General features: G+C 39.0%; 1 protein-coding gene across 2 annotated transcripts in view; it reads right to left on the bottom strand.

Annotated features, from left to right (window-relative positions):
• The window catches only part of PREX1 (phosphatidylinositol-3,4,5-trisphosphate dependent Rac exchange factor 1), a 124,713-nt gene that overhangs the window by 75,438 nt on the left and 32,997 nt on the right, over positions 1-16,278 (bottom strand). For both annotated transcript variants that reach the window (XM_029286219.1, XM_015826438.1), the window contains exons 7-9: positions 11,540-11,655; positions 10,024-10,173; positions 6,251-6,398 (exon numbers count right to left, since the gene is read on the bottom strand). In XM_029286219.1, coding sequence (XP_029142052.1) covers positions 6,251-6,398; positions 10,024-10,173; positions 11,540-11,655 — 414 coding nt within the window. The remainder of the gene's footprint in view (positions 1-6,250; positions 6,399-10,023; positions 10,174-11,539; positions 11,656-16,278) is intronic.

The following is a 16,278-nucleotide window of genomic DNA, read 5'->3' as shown; positions in this document are numbered from 1 at the left end:
AATGTTCAAGATGTGTAATGACCTAAGATATCTTTCTCTTTACCAGGTAAAGCAAAGCATGTCTACATGAAAGCCACATGTTGGAGTGATTAGGATGCTGATGTTCAAAATCTTCACCTTCACAAAATATCCAGAAAGACTCTTGGCCAATCATTTCTGTCCACCTGATCTACTTCAAGGAGTCTTCCTAATGTGTTTAAATCGCTGATGAGGCAGCATGCTGAGTCCTGCCTGAGTTTGTGCATGCATGATCTCTGAATAGTGATGTCTGTGTATGAGCCTCTAGCTCTCACTCCTATTATACTTAAAATAAAACTGCCCAGATTTTAGACAAAATGCATCCTATCTACAGTATATCATCTTCCAAACTGCATGCGTTAACTTTTTGTTTAAAATGTATGAACATATTATGGTTTCATAATATGTGAAACCATATTATGGTTTCATAATATGTGCTGATTGTGTATAAAGAAAGGCATATCTCTCAGTCACTTTGACTCTAAAGTTGTCTGGGTAATAAAGTACTGACACTTCTGCAGTTATCTTAAACCAGACATGTCAAACTCGTGACGTCACGTGACGTCGCGCAACGTTATCGGAGCTTTTTCGCCATTGTCGGCAATGGGATGGACGTGGCTTCCCAATGACACGTCCGGCCCGCGGGCCGGCAGTTTGACACCCCTATTTTAAACAGAAGAACACTGATACTGACATCCCTAAACTCCGCTGAAGATGTTACCTAGCCTGCTAACCAAACATTTGGAAACCAATCCATATGCTAGGAGAATGAATCTTCACCTTCATCCTACACCTGAGCTACAGATATTTGCCACTATTACAGTCATCTTAAAGGCTATCAAGACTACCGGTACTTCTGCAATTAATATGTGATTAACACTTGGCTTCTGAATAGCATGCCAGAGGCTGCATTCTAAGAACCTATGGAAGCCGACTTACAAATTTCATTTAGTGACCGTTCAAAGTTACAACATCACTGAAAAAAATTGACTTATGACCATTTTTCACACTTACAACCAATACATCATCCACATGGTCCTGTGATCAAAATTCAAACACTTGGGAACTGATTCATATTTATGACGGTTGCAGTGTCCCGGGGTCACATGATCACCTCTTGCAACCTTCTGACAAGCAAAGTCAATGGGGAAATCCAGATTCATTTAACAATTGTGTTACTAATTTAACAAATACAGTGATTCACTTAACAACTGTGGCAAGAAAGGTCATAAAATGGGGCAAAACTCACTTAACAAATGCCTCACTTAGCAACAGAAATTTTGGGGTCAATTATGGTCATAAGTTGAGGACCACCTGTATCAGTTTGTATTATTACTATCTCATTTGCATTTTCTACCTTCTTTAAAATTACCACTTGGTTTGAATTCCTAAACCTGGACTGCAAAAGTATTATTGGTAGTTCCTTGATTAGGACAAAATCATACCAAAATTGGCAGGGCAAGCTGGTGTATATAAACAGGGGGCAAACTCCACACTTATTCACACTGATGATTTTATCTAGTAATAAAAGGTCTGCAAATGAACAACTATCCTAAAAATGCCCCAGGATTCCATAATTCAACCCTGAACTATGCATATTCTATTGGAATGCAGAAATTTCAAGACAGATAAATGACATGAATAAATAAAGTTAAATAATAATTACAATAAAGAGTATTATCAGGTCAGCAACCTATCTTTTATTTATTTCCTTTGCTCCAGAATTTCAATATGGATAAGAACTGAAGAAGCTTCTTGGATGAGAAGCAAACTACCTTCATAGAAAAAACAAAGGAAGTCCAGTTGCCTTTTGAAAAAGCAACTTTGGAACAATCATGACCTAGATGACTGAGAATCTCCACAGACATCTGGTAGAGACTGGTATTCTTTACTGATCACCCATCATCAGATAACATCAGAGAAGAATATCTTACCATTTTGTAAATTTTGATCAATGTTTACATTCCAGCACCTTTCAGATATTCCAGTTGCCTTTCTACAACTCTTATTAAATCTCATCCTACTTAAGACAGTAACTTCAACATGTAGAAATTATGTTCAGCTACACTAACTACTGAGAAGTCCTGCAATGAATTATACAGCCTTTCTTTTTTACTCCCCTAAATAAATTTTAAAGTGTTATTTATTTCTTTTGGGTTTTTTTTCCTGAAATACACACACTACCTGTGGCTTGGATGAGTCAGCCATTCCTAAAAACATGTTGAAATTGTAGAGTCAAATTAACTGTAACTGGAGGCATGGTTTGGATAAGCAAGTGACATACACAAATGGCAAGAATTACAGCTATTTTATTGTACATCTATTTCCTCCACAGGGGTGCCCTTTCATGCTTTGTCTGGCTTCTGCAGAGCTTTGAAATAACTGATTTTTAACTTGGCAAACTACCAGATTCCCTCAGGAATAGGGTAATGCCCCATTCGTCAAGGTTTTTTTTTTCTTTCTTTGCGCAATCTCTTTCTTGTTCATCTATGGCTGCAAAACAGCTGCAGTTTGTCTGGATCCGAGTTGTGGCTTATGCATTACACAGGGGTAGTCAACCTTGGCTCTTTTATGACTCGTGGACTTCAACTTCCAGAATTCCTGAGCCAGCTGTGCTGGCTCAGGAATTCTGGGAGTTGAAGTCCACGAATCATAAAAGAGCCAAGATTGACTACCCCTGCATTATGACATGGCATTGCAGTCATTCATTCAGAGAAGAAAGGATACCTTCTAAGAAACCAGGGCTACTGCCTCAAATAATATCTCATAGAGTTTAGCTCTCCTCCCTGAAATGTGTAACTTAACTCGTGTGCTCAGGTTTATGATCTTCCTTGAGCCATGCCTATGATTACTGGGAGAAAGCTGAATTTAATAACAGCTCCAACTAAATATAAAAATTTAGCTGATTTTGAAAAACTAAGCAGGGTTGGACATGATTTAAAAAATGAAAAAAAAAAAAGCCCTACATCAGTGATGGTGAACCTTTTAGAGACTGAGTGCCCAAACTGCAATCCAAAACCCACTTATACATCGTCGAGTGCCGGGTGGGTGTAGCCCATTGGCTGGGTGTGGCCAATTGGGTGGTAACAGCAGACTGGGTGGGACTAAAAAGTTCAATCAATCAATTTCAACTTTGCAAGATCTTTTTTTTTCCGCGAGAAGTTGAAATTGACTGAATGGATCTTTTTTTTTTTTTTTGCACACGGCGATGAAGGCCTAAAGTGAAAAGGTTTTATAAAACCCAGCTGAAGGCCTAGGACTGGGGCAACGGCACGCGTGCCCACACAGAGGACTCTGAGTGCCGCCTCTGGCACCCGTGCCATAGGTTCGCCACCACGGCCCTACATCCACTCCTTGCGCTTATGATCACCACAACATTCCCATGTCACATAATCAAAATTGGGGCACTTGGCAACCAGCAGATATTTCTGAAGGTTGCAACATCCTGGGGCCATGAGATTGCCAGTTTCCAAGAAGCAAAGTCAATGGGACAAGTCAGATTTGCTTAACGACCTTATGATTCATTTAACAGCTGCTTAACAGCTATGGCAGAAAAGGCTGTTAAACTGGACACAATTCACTTAACAACTGCCTTGCTTAGCAATGGAAATTCTGGTCACAACTATGGTCACAACTAACTCTATAAATTAAAAACTCCTATTATCTCTGTCAACTGGGCAGAATATATTACCAAAGAAACAAGACTAGTGAAAAAGATTTTGAAGGATCAGGACTTGCACATTGATGTCTGTCTGGTACTCAGAGAGCAAATTTGCATTGATGCAAGAAGAAAGATTAGGAAGGTCATGGACAAGTAAAAAAGAGAAAAAAGAGCAGCTATGCTTGGAACCAATATTAAGTTCTCTACCAACAACTTTGTATACATAGAGATCTGTCAAACAAATTATAAAAGTCCCACTTGCTGCGCGTGACAAGAAGCAATGTTAGTGGTTTGAGATCAGAATAGCAAGAAAATGTGCAGGCCATATTTTGAAAAGGGGGGGGGCATATTCAGATGAACAGATATGAATTAACTGATCTGCTATGAAAAGCAAGCTGGCTGCTAAAGTTAAGTTAGAAGCTCACAATTTTATTCTTTTTCATAGATTTAGCAATTGTGGGCAAAATAGAAAGATTGCTACATGGAAGGATTAAACCTTGTTTATAGTTAGATATGTGGATACAGAATTAGAATGCATAAAGGAATAACCTTGAGGTCAAAATTGGGGGTCTTTTGTTTAAAAAAAGGTGAGGAATCATCAAAGTACCTATAGAGAAATATTTTTAAAGCCGGTACTAAACAAAAGTAACCTACAGTGGGAAATATTTCATGCACCTCAAGAAAGATTATTACAAGATGGAACTAACAACTTCTAGAAGAATTTGGAACATTTGGGAAAGACAACTTTCACAGCAAAACAAATAGGAGATCCCTCATGACCTAGTGCCTATAATTATAGCTTCCATTCATTCAAAATATGCTGTGGATCAAGCTCAGAACTAATGCTGACAGTATCTAGACCAGGGGTAGTCAACCTTGGCTCTTTTATGACTCGTGGACTTCAATTCCCAGAATTCCACGAGTCATAAAAGAGCCAAGGTTGACTACCCGATCTAGACCATGGGTGTCAAACTTGCCGCGTCATGTGACATGTCGTGACGTATCGCGACTTTTTTTTTTTTTTTTTTGCATTGCCGGAGCTGGGGTGGGCACGGCCTCTGTATAATGCAACCGGCCCACGGGCCGGCAGTTTGACATCCCTGATCTAGACCCATGAATGGTACCTAATCTTCCTGGCACAGCTTTTCTCATCCTGAAAGTAATCAGACAATCTTCCCTGCAGATGTGTTTTGGTCTATTACATTCTTAAAGATGTATTACTCAGTGCCATGATTGTTTCTTGAGGAGTCCAATTGTGGTAGAATGTACTGTGGAATCTCAGGAGGAAGGGGCTGCTTTCCAGAAAGCAAAGAGACAACAGGCCTTGGAACATTTGGTTAGCAGGAAGAGAGTTAAAACAATTCCTCCCTAGCTATTCCCAGAGTTATGCAAATAGCAGTTTTAGTTTGGCAAGATTCCATTTACAGGTGAAAAACAATAAAGGAAACTACTCTTACGTAACTCCATGTGTGATTCTTCGTTCTTGGGGCCTGATGCCTATAGGGCAAATGGCTGAATCAGAGAATGGGATTTACCTCCGACTCTGAGATGAGTCCTGTGAATTCTGTCAGTGCATAAAATGCAGCTGTTATGTGAAGAATGATTGGCAATGGCAGCAAGTAACAGTAGTGTTGCACTGTGGTGATAGATGAGGAACGCAGGGCATATACAGAGTTGGGTGTTTGACCTGTCAAATTCCAGCTACTGCCACCATCACAGCTAAAAAATATTTACATCTGCATCTGTCAAAAATACCAATCCTTTCTTCAGGTTTGCCCTGCATGTAGCAAACAGCATCACTTTTCTTGCCCAATATCTGAAAATTGATTGCTATGCTGCAACATCGATGGAAATGAGAAGGAAACAACACATATTCAGAATTTCATTACTAGAAAAACCCTTTTAGATGATCTCCTATCCAATCTCCTCTTGTTAATATCGTTAGTACATATCAGTTTTTATTCATTCATTTATGTATCAAATTTCTACCCTACCTATATCACCTGCATGATTGCATGGATCACAAACAATCTTCTATGTTCAATGTCTTTCCAAGTCTAACATTCACACTTTTAAAAATCACTTCCTAATATTGCCCTGGCTACAAATTGTAGGCTTTTTCCTATCTCCACTGATAAAAAGAGGCAACTTCCCTATTTTTTATTTCTACATTTTAAATTTGACATTATAAGACAAAACAACTGCAAAAGTATCTTTTTTCTGAGCAAAAACAGAGGGTGATGAGAGAAAGAAGGCAGGACAAGGTAAGTTATCAAAACTATTTTCAGATTATAAGTGTTTGTTGTGCATTTGATTTCTTCCTTTTCTATAGCTTTCACGTCATCTTGTCTTCCAGATCCAAAATAATCTGCCGTCATTACATAATCCAAGGGCATTATGTAGGAATGAATGATTAATTTTAATAAATTAAGTGTAATAGAGGTTAAAGACCTTTCCAATTAAATTCCCTCAAAGCACATTTGATTTGGCTTCACAAACCATCTACAGAAAACTCACAGTCCTTTCTGTTAATTGAAATGAAAGGCCCCATTCAAACCCAAAATCACTTACTTGCCAAGAAAGCACTTGGGAACAGTGCTTAATTTTCTCCTTCTGTCTTTGATAAGATTCACTTTCTTGTTCGTCATCATGTGATATAGTTTTTCTCCTTTCTCAGCAATCATAGCATAAGCATCTCTCTCCATGCCTAGCTTCAGACCTGGAAAACAAAAGCAGAATCTTCCATAAACACTTCCAAGATAAAGTTGGTTTAAAAAAAAAACAAGTTGGCCTAATACCAGCTAGATCACAAACATTTTCCTTTCCTTGGTGGAAATAATTTTGTAAACAGAGAGACAAAAACAAGCTTCTCAGTTGTGAATAGACACTTCTTTTCTCCTAAGTAGAGTAAGAGTAAATGTGAAGCTTCTTTTTTATCTGTTTTCAATGGAAGCGCTTCATTCACTTCCATCACAACTAAGGCTATGTACATTGACAACACATCCAAGTCAGTCATAAATATACTGAATACACCGCATCAAGTTTCTGATCTAATTAGAGAAAGTGTAATATTATGTCCAGTGCAATTCAGAACTGTTTTCATGATCAGATTTCTATTGAAATGATTTGCAGGGGGAGGGACATTCTGGCCAATTGCCATCTTCCTCCATACTATAATATTACTCCAAAACACTTGCTGACAAGTTCTGCCAAAGGTAATTTGCAAAGTCAGACTGGGATAGAAAGCAGTCTGTGTAATTCAACACATTCTCAATTTGCAACTACATCATCAAATTCCCAAAGCTCTGAGGTAAGCAGAAGATTGCAGTGCATCCCTTACTCATCTGGTTTGAACATAAAGCATTTTGTCTTAGTGCTGATAATGGCTTGGCTGTTGAAGTATCTCAACCAGATGGAATTGCTGTTCAATAAAATCTTGAATTCATGCCTAAAACCTCCTTGATTTCATTCTTATCTATGACAAATAGAAATTGCCTCTAGACAAACAAATGAATCTCCAATTGTCAGCCCTCTCAGGTAAACCAAACAGGGAACACAAGCAGATGAACTAATTCTTCTTTATAACTTAAGGATACATTAGAAGAATCTTGCAGAGCTGAAAGTATAAACCTCCCGCTGCCACTTTTAACTTCCTGATCCATTAGGATGGATCCTTCCTAAGTTTGTTACTCTATCCTTTAAGCCATTGGGGGCTCCTGCCTCTCTTGTCTGATTGTTACATAGGAAACATTTCTTCCCCTCATTCTGTCTCTTCCTCCTATATAGAGAAAACCCATTAGGCTCTCTTAAAAAATGATACTCCTACTGATTTTGCAAATATTGATTTTTGTGTGCTAGTTCAATATATTAACATTCCTAACATACTACTACGACATATTACTACCACTCAGTAATTCACACTTCACAAGACATTTTAAGTTTCATATTAATTTGATGCTTTTTAATGTTAGTTCTATCAGAATCAGCCTTACCATTAAGCATATAGACTGAGAAAGGAAGTTGGTAAAGAAAGATGAAAAAACAGTAAAAAGGTTATATAAGTGCAACATGGATTAATCTACTTCACTGTACATGCATTTATTGCTAATGCTTCTGAGGTCATTCATTCATTCATTCAATTTCTATGGCTGCCCAACTCAACCAGTGACACAAGGTTATAAGTTGTATATTATTATTTTTTTCTTCTGTTCAACCGTGTCCAATTATCAGAGATTGTCTGGACAACTCGCTGCCCTTTTCTTGGCAAAGATTTTCAAAAGTGGTTTGAAACTGTTTCCTTCCTTGGGCTGAGAGAAAGTAGTTGGCCCAAGGCCATCCAGGTGGCTTTATGCCTAAAGCAGGATTAGAACTCATGGTCTCCTGGTTTCTACCTAATGCCTTAACTACTACACTGCTAGTTTGCTGGATATGCAAAGTACGTATATATGAAGCCGTGTCAGTCTCACTCATTTTGTTGCATTAAAACTTTCATTCACACTATGCTGAGTACTTAAGCGAACAAAAATTTAAAAAGGAAATAAAGAAAGAAATACTGAAATTAATATTACAATCAATTAACAATCAAATGCCTGATTGTTTGAATTGATTTATATTCTCCCTAAACGCTTACGCAATGCTGATCAAGATACATTTAGAACTGCAAAGATTTCATTGTTGATGAAAAAGAACAACAGACAGAGCTGGGGGGAATGGAGTTATAAGTGCGTCAGCAGCTTAGTATCACTGCATTCCCATAAGCGGTCCAATCCAACCCCTCCTGAATTCCACTGTCTTATCTGGCACCACTTTAGTTTTGAACTTTAATTTACTAGACTCTGGGGTGTAGGCTTGAATAAATCTTCTATGCTGCAGCCTAATGGATGGTCTTGATTCAACAGTTGGTTTGGATTTGACTGGTTATCTTTAGTGTACATGTTTGCATTTTGTGTATCCTCTTATGTTAAATTCAAGCTGCATTTGAATTTAGGTTTCACTACTGTGCTGTTGCAGTGATAATGCTATTATTCATATAAGAGGAAATCAGCAACCCTTCTCTTTGCAGCCATAAAATACAAACAGGCAGCTTACCAGCAATTAGCAACACATCATTTTGCTTTGTGCTATACTTCTCTTGTAAGCAGGGAACTGGAAAAAAACCATCCAGCAAGTACAATGTTTTGCTTGAATTTCCTATCACTGTACAGTAAAACTGGCAACAGTTTGTGTGTGGTGTTTTTTTAAAAATAAACTCTGTAGACAAGCAGGTAACAGGAACTACTACCTCACTTGCTTTTATGACTTTGGGTGAAAAACAAGGGAATAGGACTACAAGCAGTTCTCAACATACTGCCACAATTGGGATTGGAATTTTTCATTTCTAAGTCGAAACATCATAGGACCAGACTTTATATTTAAACCATTTTTTCCACCACTTGTTAAACAAATAATGTGATTGTTAAGTGAATCACATGGTTGTTAAATGAATCACCTGATCCTAAATCCAAATCCACTCCCTTGAATGGGATGGAGCTTTTTTGCCAGAAACCAGCAAAAAGCATCACAAATCTTGGCCACGTGACTACAGGATTGTAGTAGGTTGGCAAGTGCCCAAAATGTTGTCATAATTTCAGTGGAGTAACTGTCACTTTGAATTGCACCCATGATCAGTTCTTCATGGCATACTGGAATAGGTTTTAAGAGAGTTTAATAATAGCAGTAAATGCCAGAACCTTAACTAAATGTGTGCTGTACAAACGATTACAATTTTTCCATAGTTAGCAAAAGGAATACTAATATACATTTCTTTCTAGAACATCTTTCAGCAGGCCTGGGGATCCTTTGGAAACAAAGAGCCTGCAACAAGGCTTTATTACATATTAATTTTTAACACTCTCCCGTGGTCTTATTATATGTATGTTTTATTGTTTCTAAAGGTTATTTAAGATATGTTTTATCGTTCTGTTTTTATTGTATGCCACCCAGAGTCACATTCGTAAGCTGGGTGGCTATATAAATTTGATAAATAAATAATAAACTTACTTATATGCCTATAAAACAAAAGCCATAAAACTTTTAAACATTGTGCAAAATAAACTCAAATGTGACTTTATACATGCAAGAGTACTTGAGCTCTACATCTCTGAATCTGTTTTAAGGGACAAACCTTCTAGAATCTACATTGTAGATGCTTAAATTATACCTCTACACCACCATCATCATTTATTTATTTGCCATCATAACAATGAAAATAAGCTGCTCATTTTTTAGATGGGAAAACTCTGCAAATGTATACAGGCCATATACTTTTGTCCCTAAAATATAAAATGCACCAGCCACGAACTTACTTTCTCTTTGTTCCCGTTCCTTGATTATAGCATCTAGCCATTTCTGTTTGTCCTCTGCTGTCTTAGCCATACAGACAAACCATTTGTTTTTGGCAGTGTTGTGTATCTTCCATCCATTTGTTACTGTGTAACCATTACTGTGATAATCTGCTGTAAAACACAAATGTACCAAGAAGAGTGTGAGTGCAAATCTGGGGCTTAAAAGAAAAATAAATTCAACCTGGGCTCCACTATTGTCCTTTTTCTATGGAATTAATAGAGACAGCTAGATAGGGTTCCAAAAGTTTCATCACAATTTTTAGGCATTGCATTGGACCACAGACTCAATGAAACCTGGATCCTATCTTGCATGCCACTGAAATAACTTGGGCGGGGAATTGTGAAAATAATATTGAGAGTACTCCAAAATCAGGTAAGAGAGCGATTAATGAGAAGATATCTATTATATCAAGTGATACAGTCAACTTTCAGTTTCATCTAATGGTTACTGATACCAGAAATAAAACAGTTGATCTGAACTGCTTTTAATTTTAAGAGAGTTCAGACTGACTAAAAATCAATTATACTTTTTGCCTTGGTACAGATTGGACTACATTAAGCTCCTTGGCTTAATCTGGTGACTGAATTAACACATTTTAGGACTTAGGACTCCTAAAATGAACTACCAACTAACTATAATCTAGCAAAGTTAAAGAGTTGCCAAGCTTTGTATATTCTGGGGATGGATTTTCTAGATCTTTACCAGGCCTAGTTAAATTTGTTAACAGAGACTTGGAATTTAAATACCAGTTCAGAAAGGCAGGTATTCAATACAAACTAAGGTGACACCTGCCAAGAAAACAACTTAATTTTTCTCTGACAAATGAAATAGGCTTTTTCATTTGTTTTCTTACTTAATTACTTAATTTCTATGCACCCATTCCTGAAGACTCTGAGCAGCTAACATTCAAAATCATTTCCTAAACTAAAGATAACACCTTCAAAAATAATACATTTGCTTATTAATTTAAATTTATTGACCACCTAACTCCTGTGGAATAAATGCACATGCAATATAAACAACATTAATATGTACAGGTAGTCCTCATTGAATAACCACTCAGTGACCATTTAAAGTTATGATGGTGTTGAATGTGAAAGACTTACCATAGGTCCTCATATGCAGCCATCACAGCACACCTGTTGTCACATGATCACAATTCAGACACTTGGCAACTGGCTCACAAACGCGACCTTGCAGTATCTCACAGTCATCTGATTGTCATTTGCAATCTTCACTGCTGTTTTCCAACAAGCAGAGTCAATGTAAAAGCAGACAGGAGATCACATGTGATATTCACATGACTATGGCATGCTGCAACCATATCACAGCTGTCACCTCATAAATTGAGCCAGAGCTGTGAATCCAGGAAGATCCCCCAAATCACCTCCAAAAGGGTGGGTACAATTCCATTAAGAGTCAAAAGCAGAACATCAATGCCTTGTCCTTTTGAGACAAAAATCAATTGGTCCTTACCTGTCCCATCTTCCACATTCTCAACCTCCATAACTTCTGTGTTTATTCGCCCTCTGAAAATGTAGAGGGATCCATTGATAGACTTAGTACGCTTAGATGGTTTCTTCCCAGCAACTCTGTAGTTAATGAATACATAGTGAACAAGGATGTTTATTATGTACTGGACAGTTCCAATGCAACAACTTGCCACGTACAAGCATCCTGCCGCCTGAAATTGGGATGGGGATAGGAGTATATATGCCACCCCCTATACTGGTTACCACGTAAATAAATACTGTGTCATACACCTGTTGTGGAGGTGTATTTTATAAAGAGAATGATATAGGCACATAATGACAGATGGCAGAGGAACAGTTGGCAACTAAAAATACAACGCATCTTTGTGATAGGATCTGAAACCATAGTAATATTAGGGTGGTTAGTTATATATGTACAGTATGTGTGCAAGTATGTATGCTTGTGTCATATTGATTTATGTTTCTGCCCATCCCTCAGTTGCTTTTGTTTTTTGGTTGTTTAATTTGATTTCAGACAAAAGTTCTCAAAGGTCAAGCAAAAAAGGATCCTGAGTCAGAAGATTCAGTTTAAGCAGAGACTCTGGATGTTGCTGCTGCTAAAAGTAGAGAACACATAATAACTGAATAATAAGAGTTCTGCTGGATCAAACTCAATGTAGATCAGCATTATCTTCTCCCTCAAGGCTGGTCAAGATGCCTCTGAGAAGCACATAAGTAGAACATAAACTCGTCCACATAATTTTCTTAATCAACATTTAATACCATTGCAGCACATCACTGTAGGTGACAATGATAAAAACAAAGAAGCAAAAGATGGCAAAACACAGGCAACAGCAAAAATCAAGGGCTTCAAAACCTTCTGAAATACCTGCAGGATGGGGGAGGGGTTCATTCAGATCTTTGGGGGAGGGACCTTATTTCAGAGGACAGATATTATGGCAAAAGAGGTGCACGTCTGAGGTAGATAGCAATGTTTAATTGAAGGTACCAGGACCATAGCAACCCTGTTTGATCAAATCATCTAGCAGATATTATGGGTATCCCTCAAGTAACCAAGCCTTAACTGTATAAGGCTTTCTAGGTAATTAACTGCATCTTGAAATGCACCTGTAAACAAACTGGCACTCTTTCATCCTGTGGGCATGGGCATGCTGAGGCATACCCATCACTGCCTGCACTGCTACTTTCTGGACTGGCTGTAACTGTGGACTGCCCAGAGTTTTGTTTTAAAATGGTCAGTCATATAAATTTTATAAATAAGTTTAATAAATAAAGTTTATAGATTTCAGATGGTCTTCAAGGACAACACCACATATAGTGCATTATATTTGTCAAGCTGTGAGGGGGTCAAGGCATGTCTGAAGGGTTTCCTGTTCTAGGAGAGCACAACTGTCATGCCAAACAAAACTGTGTAAAGGCGTTCCTGGACACAACTGTTCATTGACCAAGAGCTCCAGGAAGATCCCTCAGATTGCACATTACTCTTGACTGGGGAAGTGCTACCCCCTCCAAAGTTTTTCCAGATCTGGATGCCCCAAACACAGTTACTCAGCCTTAATAGGAAAAAGTCAGAGGCAGTTCTTCCCCATTTACACCCTGCCTAGCCTCCACCAGGGGTAGTCAACCTTGGCTCTTTTATGACTCATGGACTTCAATTCCCAGAATTCCTGAGCCAGCTTAGCTTAGCTGGCTCAGGAATTCTGGGAGTTGAAGTCCATGAGTCATAAAAGAGCCAAGGTTGACTACCCCTGCTCCAGACAGAGGGTCAACATTCTAATTCAGCTGACCTGGTGTCAAAAGGTATAACTGGGGGTTATCAGCCTACTGATGATACCCTAAACTAGCAGATGACCTCACTCAGCTGTTTCATGTAGATGTTAAAAAGAAAGGGAGAGAGGACAGAACCTTCCAGCACCCCACAAAGGAGGGACCTAGGGAGCAATCTCTTTCACCCAACAAACACCAACTGAAATCAGCCCTAGAGAAAGGAAGACAACCTCTGTAAAACAGTGGTCCCTATTCCCAATACATGGAGATGGCTTAGAAAGATACCACTATTGATGATACTGAAAGCTACTGAGAAATCAAGAAGTACCAGGATAAATGCACCACCACTATCTCAGCTCCATCTCAGGCATCTACAGCATGACTAATCCTGGCCTGAAACTTGACTGAAAAAGATCTAAAAAATCCACTTCTCCAGGGTTATCATCAACTGCAAATTAGCTACCTTTTCCACAGTCTTCCTCAAAAATGGAAAGCTATAGAGCCATGGTGGCGAACCTATGGCACGCGTGCTACAGGCGGCACGCGGAGCCGTCTCTGGTGGCATGCGAGTCATTGTTGGGCCGAGCTGCTCCCTCCTCCTCTCCGCACATGCAGTCTGGGAATAGGCGAGAGGCTATAAAAGGAGCAACTTTCTGCGGAAACAACATTTGCTGCAGACAGCGAGCACGAGTCGGAGCGGACAGCGAGCAAGCGAGCACAAGCTGTCAGCTTGGTGGCCACGCCCACTCGGTGGCCACACCCACCCAGCACCCAGCAATGCATAAGTGGGTTTTGGGTTGCAGTTTGGGCACTCAGTCTCTAAAAGGTTCGCCACCACTGCCATAGAGACTACATAATAATTATGAAGAACATTTGGGTCAAGTTCCAAAGGTGCTTTTTCAAAAGGCAACTGGATTTCTTTGTTTTCCTTGAAGATGTTTTGCTTCTCAACCAAGAAGCTTTTTCAGAGAAGCAAAATGTCTTCAAGAAAAACAAAGAAAATCCAGTTACCTTTTGAAAAAGCACCTTTGGATGTTTTGCATGACCTGGATGATTGAGAATCTCAATAGGCATTTGAGATCAAGGACTTTGCTGAAATAATAGGGTTTTTGTTTAGTTGTTGTTATTGTTTTGGAAGAGTTTACAGTATTTTGCAAACTTCACAGAGATCTGTCCAAGGTTCTGACAAGCCTTTTACCTTTGTCTTTTCAAGTATGAATAGATAAAATGTGACATTAAATGTAAGCATGCCCTTCTTTCTATTACTTTGGATAGGCATCCCTAAGGATCCAAAAGCTGAGCTAGGGCAGAATAGAAATCTTCATAGCTACTTGAACTGTTTGGTTTGAAACTACTAAGTGTAAAAAAAGGTTTTGAATATTATAGATTGTGTGTTTCTGTTTTTGCTGTCCCACCTGATTAATAATTATCATGTGTCAATTAAAGATGATCCTCTTAGGGTTAGATCAGGGAGTGGGGCAGGCAGGGAATAGAATAGAATAGAATAGAATAGAATAGAATAGAATAGAATAGAATAGAATAGAATAATTTTATTGTCACTTTGAATGTACACTAATCAACATACATTAAGATAAAGTGTGTTTATCAGCTCTCAAAGGATCACCACCTCCTATATACACTACATAAACATGACAAAAATAAACAAATACAGAATTGTGCATATACCTACATATATTATATAACACAGAGAAACAACACAGTCTAGTTCAGATTATGTATACATGTGCATGGCGAGAAAAACAAATATTGTGAGTTTACCAGACGGATGGCATAGGGAACAAAGCTATTACAACAGAGGTCTCCAACCTTTTGGGCACCAGGGACCAGTTCCGTCGAGAAAGATTTTTCCGCAGACCAGAAGGGGTGTGGTTTTGTGTGCTGCCTGCATCCCACGGATGGGGCTTTACTTGTTTGTGTGGACCAGTTGCTGGCATGCCACAGCCCAGTACCAGTCTGCGGACCGGCGGTTGGGGACCGCTGTATTATAGAATCAGGTAGTCCTACTAGAAATACTTCGAAATCTCCTCCCAGAGGGGAGCAACAGAAACAGACCATAAAGTGGTGTGTGGGGTCTCTAACAATGCTTTGAGCTCTACGCACATAGCACTTATAAGCAGCATCCTGAATATCAGGGAGCAAGCTTCCTATGATCTTCTCAGCTATCCTCTCTGTATGGACTTTCTATCTGAGGCACTGCTGTCATCAAACCAGACAGTGATGTAGTTTGTTAAAATGCTCTCAATTGTGCCTCTGTAAAAAGTGGCCAGGACAGAAGGAGAAAGATGTGCTCTCCTCATCCGATGCAGGAAATGCAGATGCTGGTTTGCACGCTTCACTAAGGATGAGGTGTGGAGAGACCAATTCAGATTGTTAGCTATTTGCACCCCCCAGATACTTAATACTGTTGACCACCTCTACAGCTGCATCCTTGATACTGAGTGGAGTATGACTAAAATCTACAATAATCTCCTTTGTTTTATCAATATTTAGAACCAGATTACTTTTATTGCACCAGTCCATCACCTCTTCCCTATAAGCATCTTCACTGTCATCCCGGATGAGATCCACCACTTCCGTGCCGTCTGCATACTTCACAATGTGATTTGTAGCAGATTTGGCACAGCACTCATGGGTCATCAAGGCGAACAGTAGCGGACTCAGGACACAGCCCTTTGGGGAACCCGTACTCAAGGAGATGGAGATGGAAACTTTCTTTCCAACTCGCACAATGAGAAAATCAAGTATCCAATTACATAAAGGAGTATTAAAATTAATAGGTCCAGTTTGTTCACCAGATGCTGAGGAATGATTGTGTTGAATGCCGAACTAAAATCAACAAACAGCATTCGCACCTGAGTATTCCTTCCCTCCAGGTGCACCAAGCTAAGATGAAGCACACAGGAAAGTGCATCTTCTACAGAGCGGTTCTTCCAA

The sequence above is a fragment of the Protobothrops mucrosquamatus genome, unplaced genomic scaffold (genome assembly GCF_001527695.2).
Source record: "Protobothrops mucrosquamatus isolate PMUCROS unplaced genomic scaffold, P.Mucros_1.0 scaffold3141, whole genome shotgun sequence".
Taxonomy (NCBI): Eukaryota; Metazoa; Chordata; class Lepidosauria; order Squamata; family Viperidae; genus Protobothrops; species Protobothrops mucrosquamatus.
This window is presented reverse-complemented; position numbering and strand designations above follow the sequence as displayed.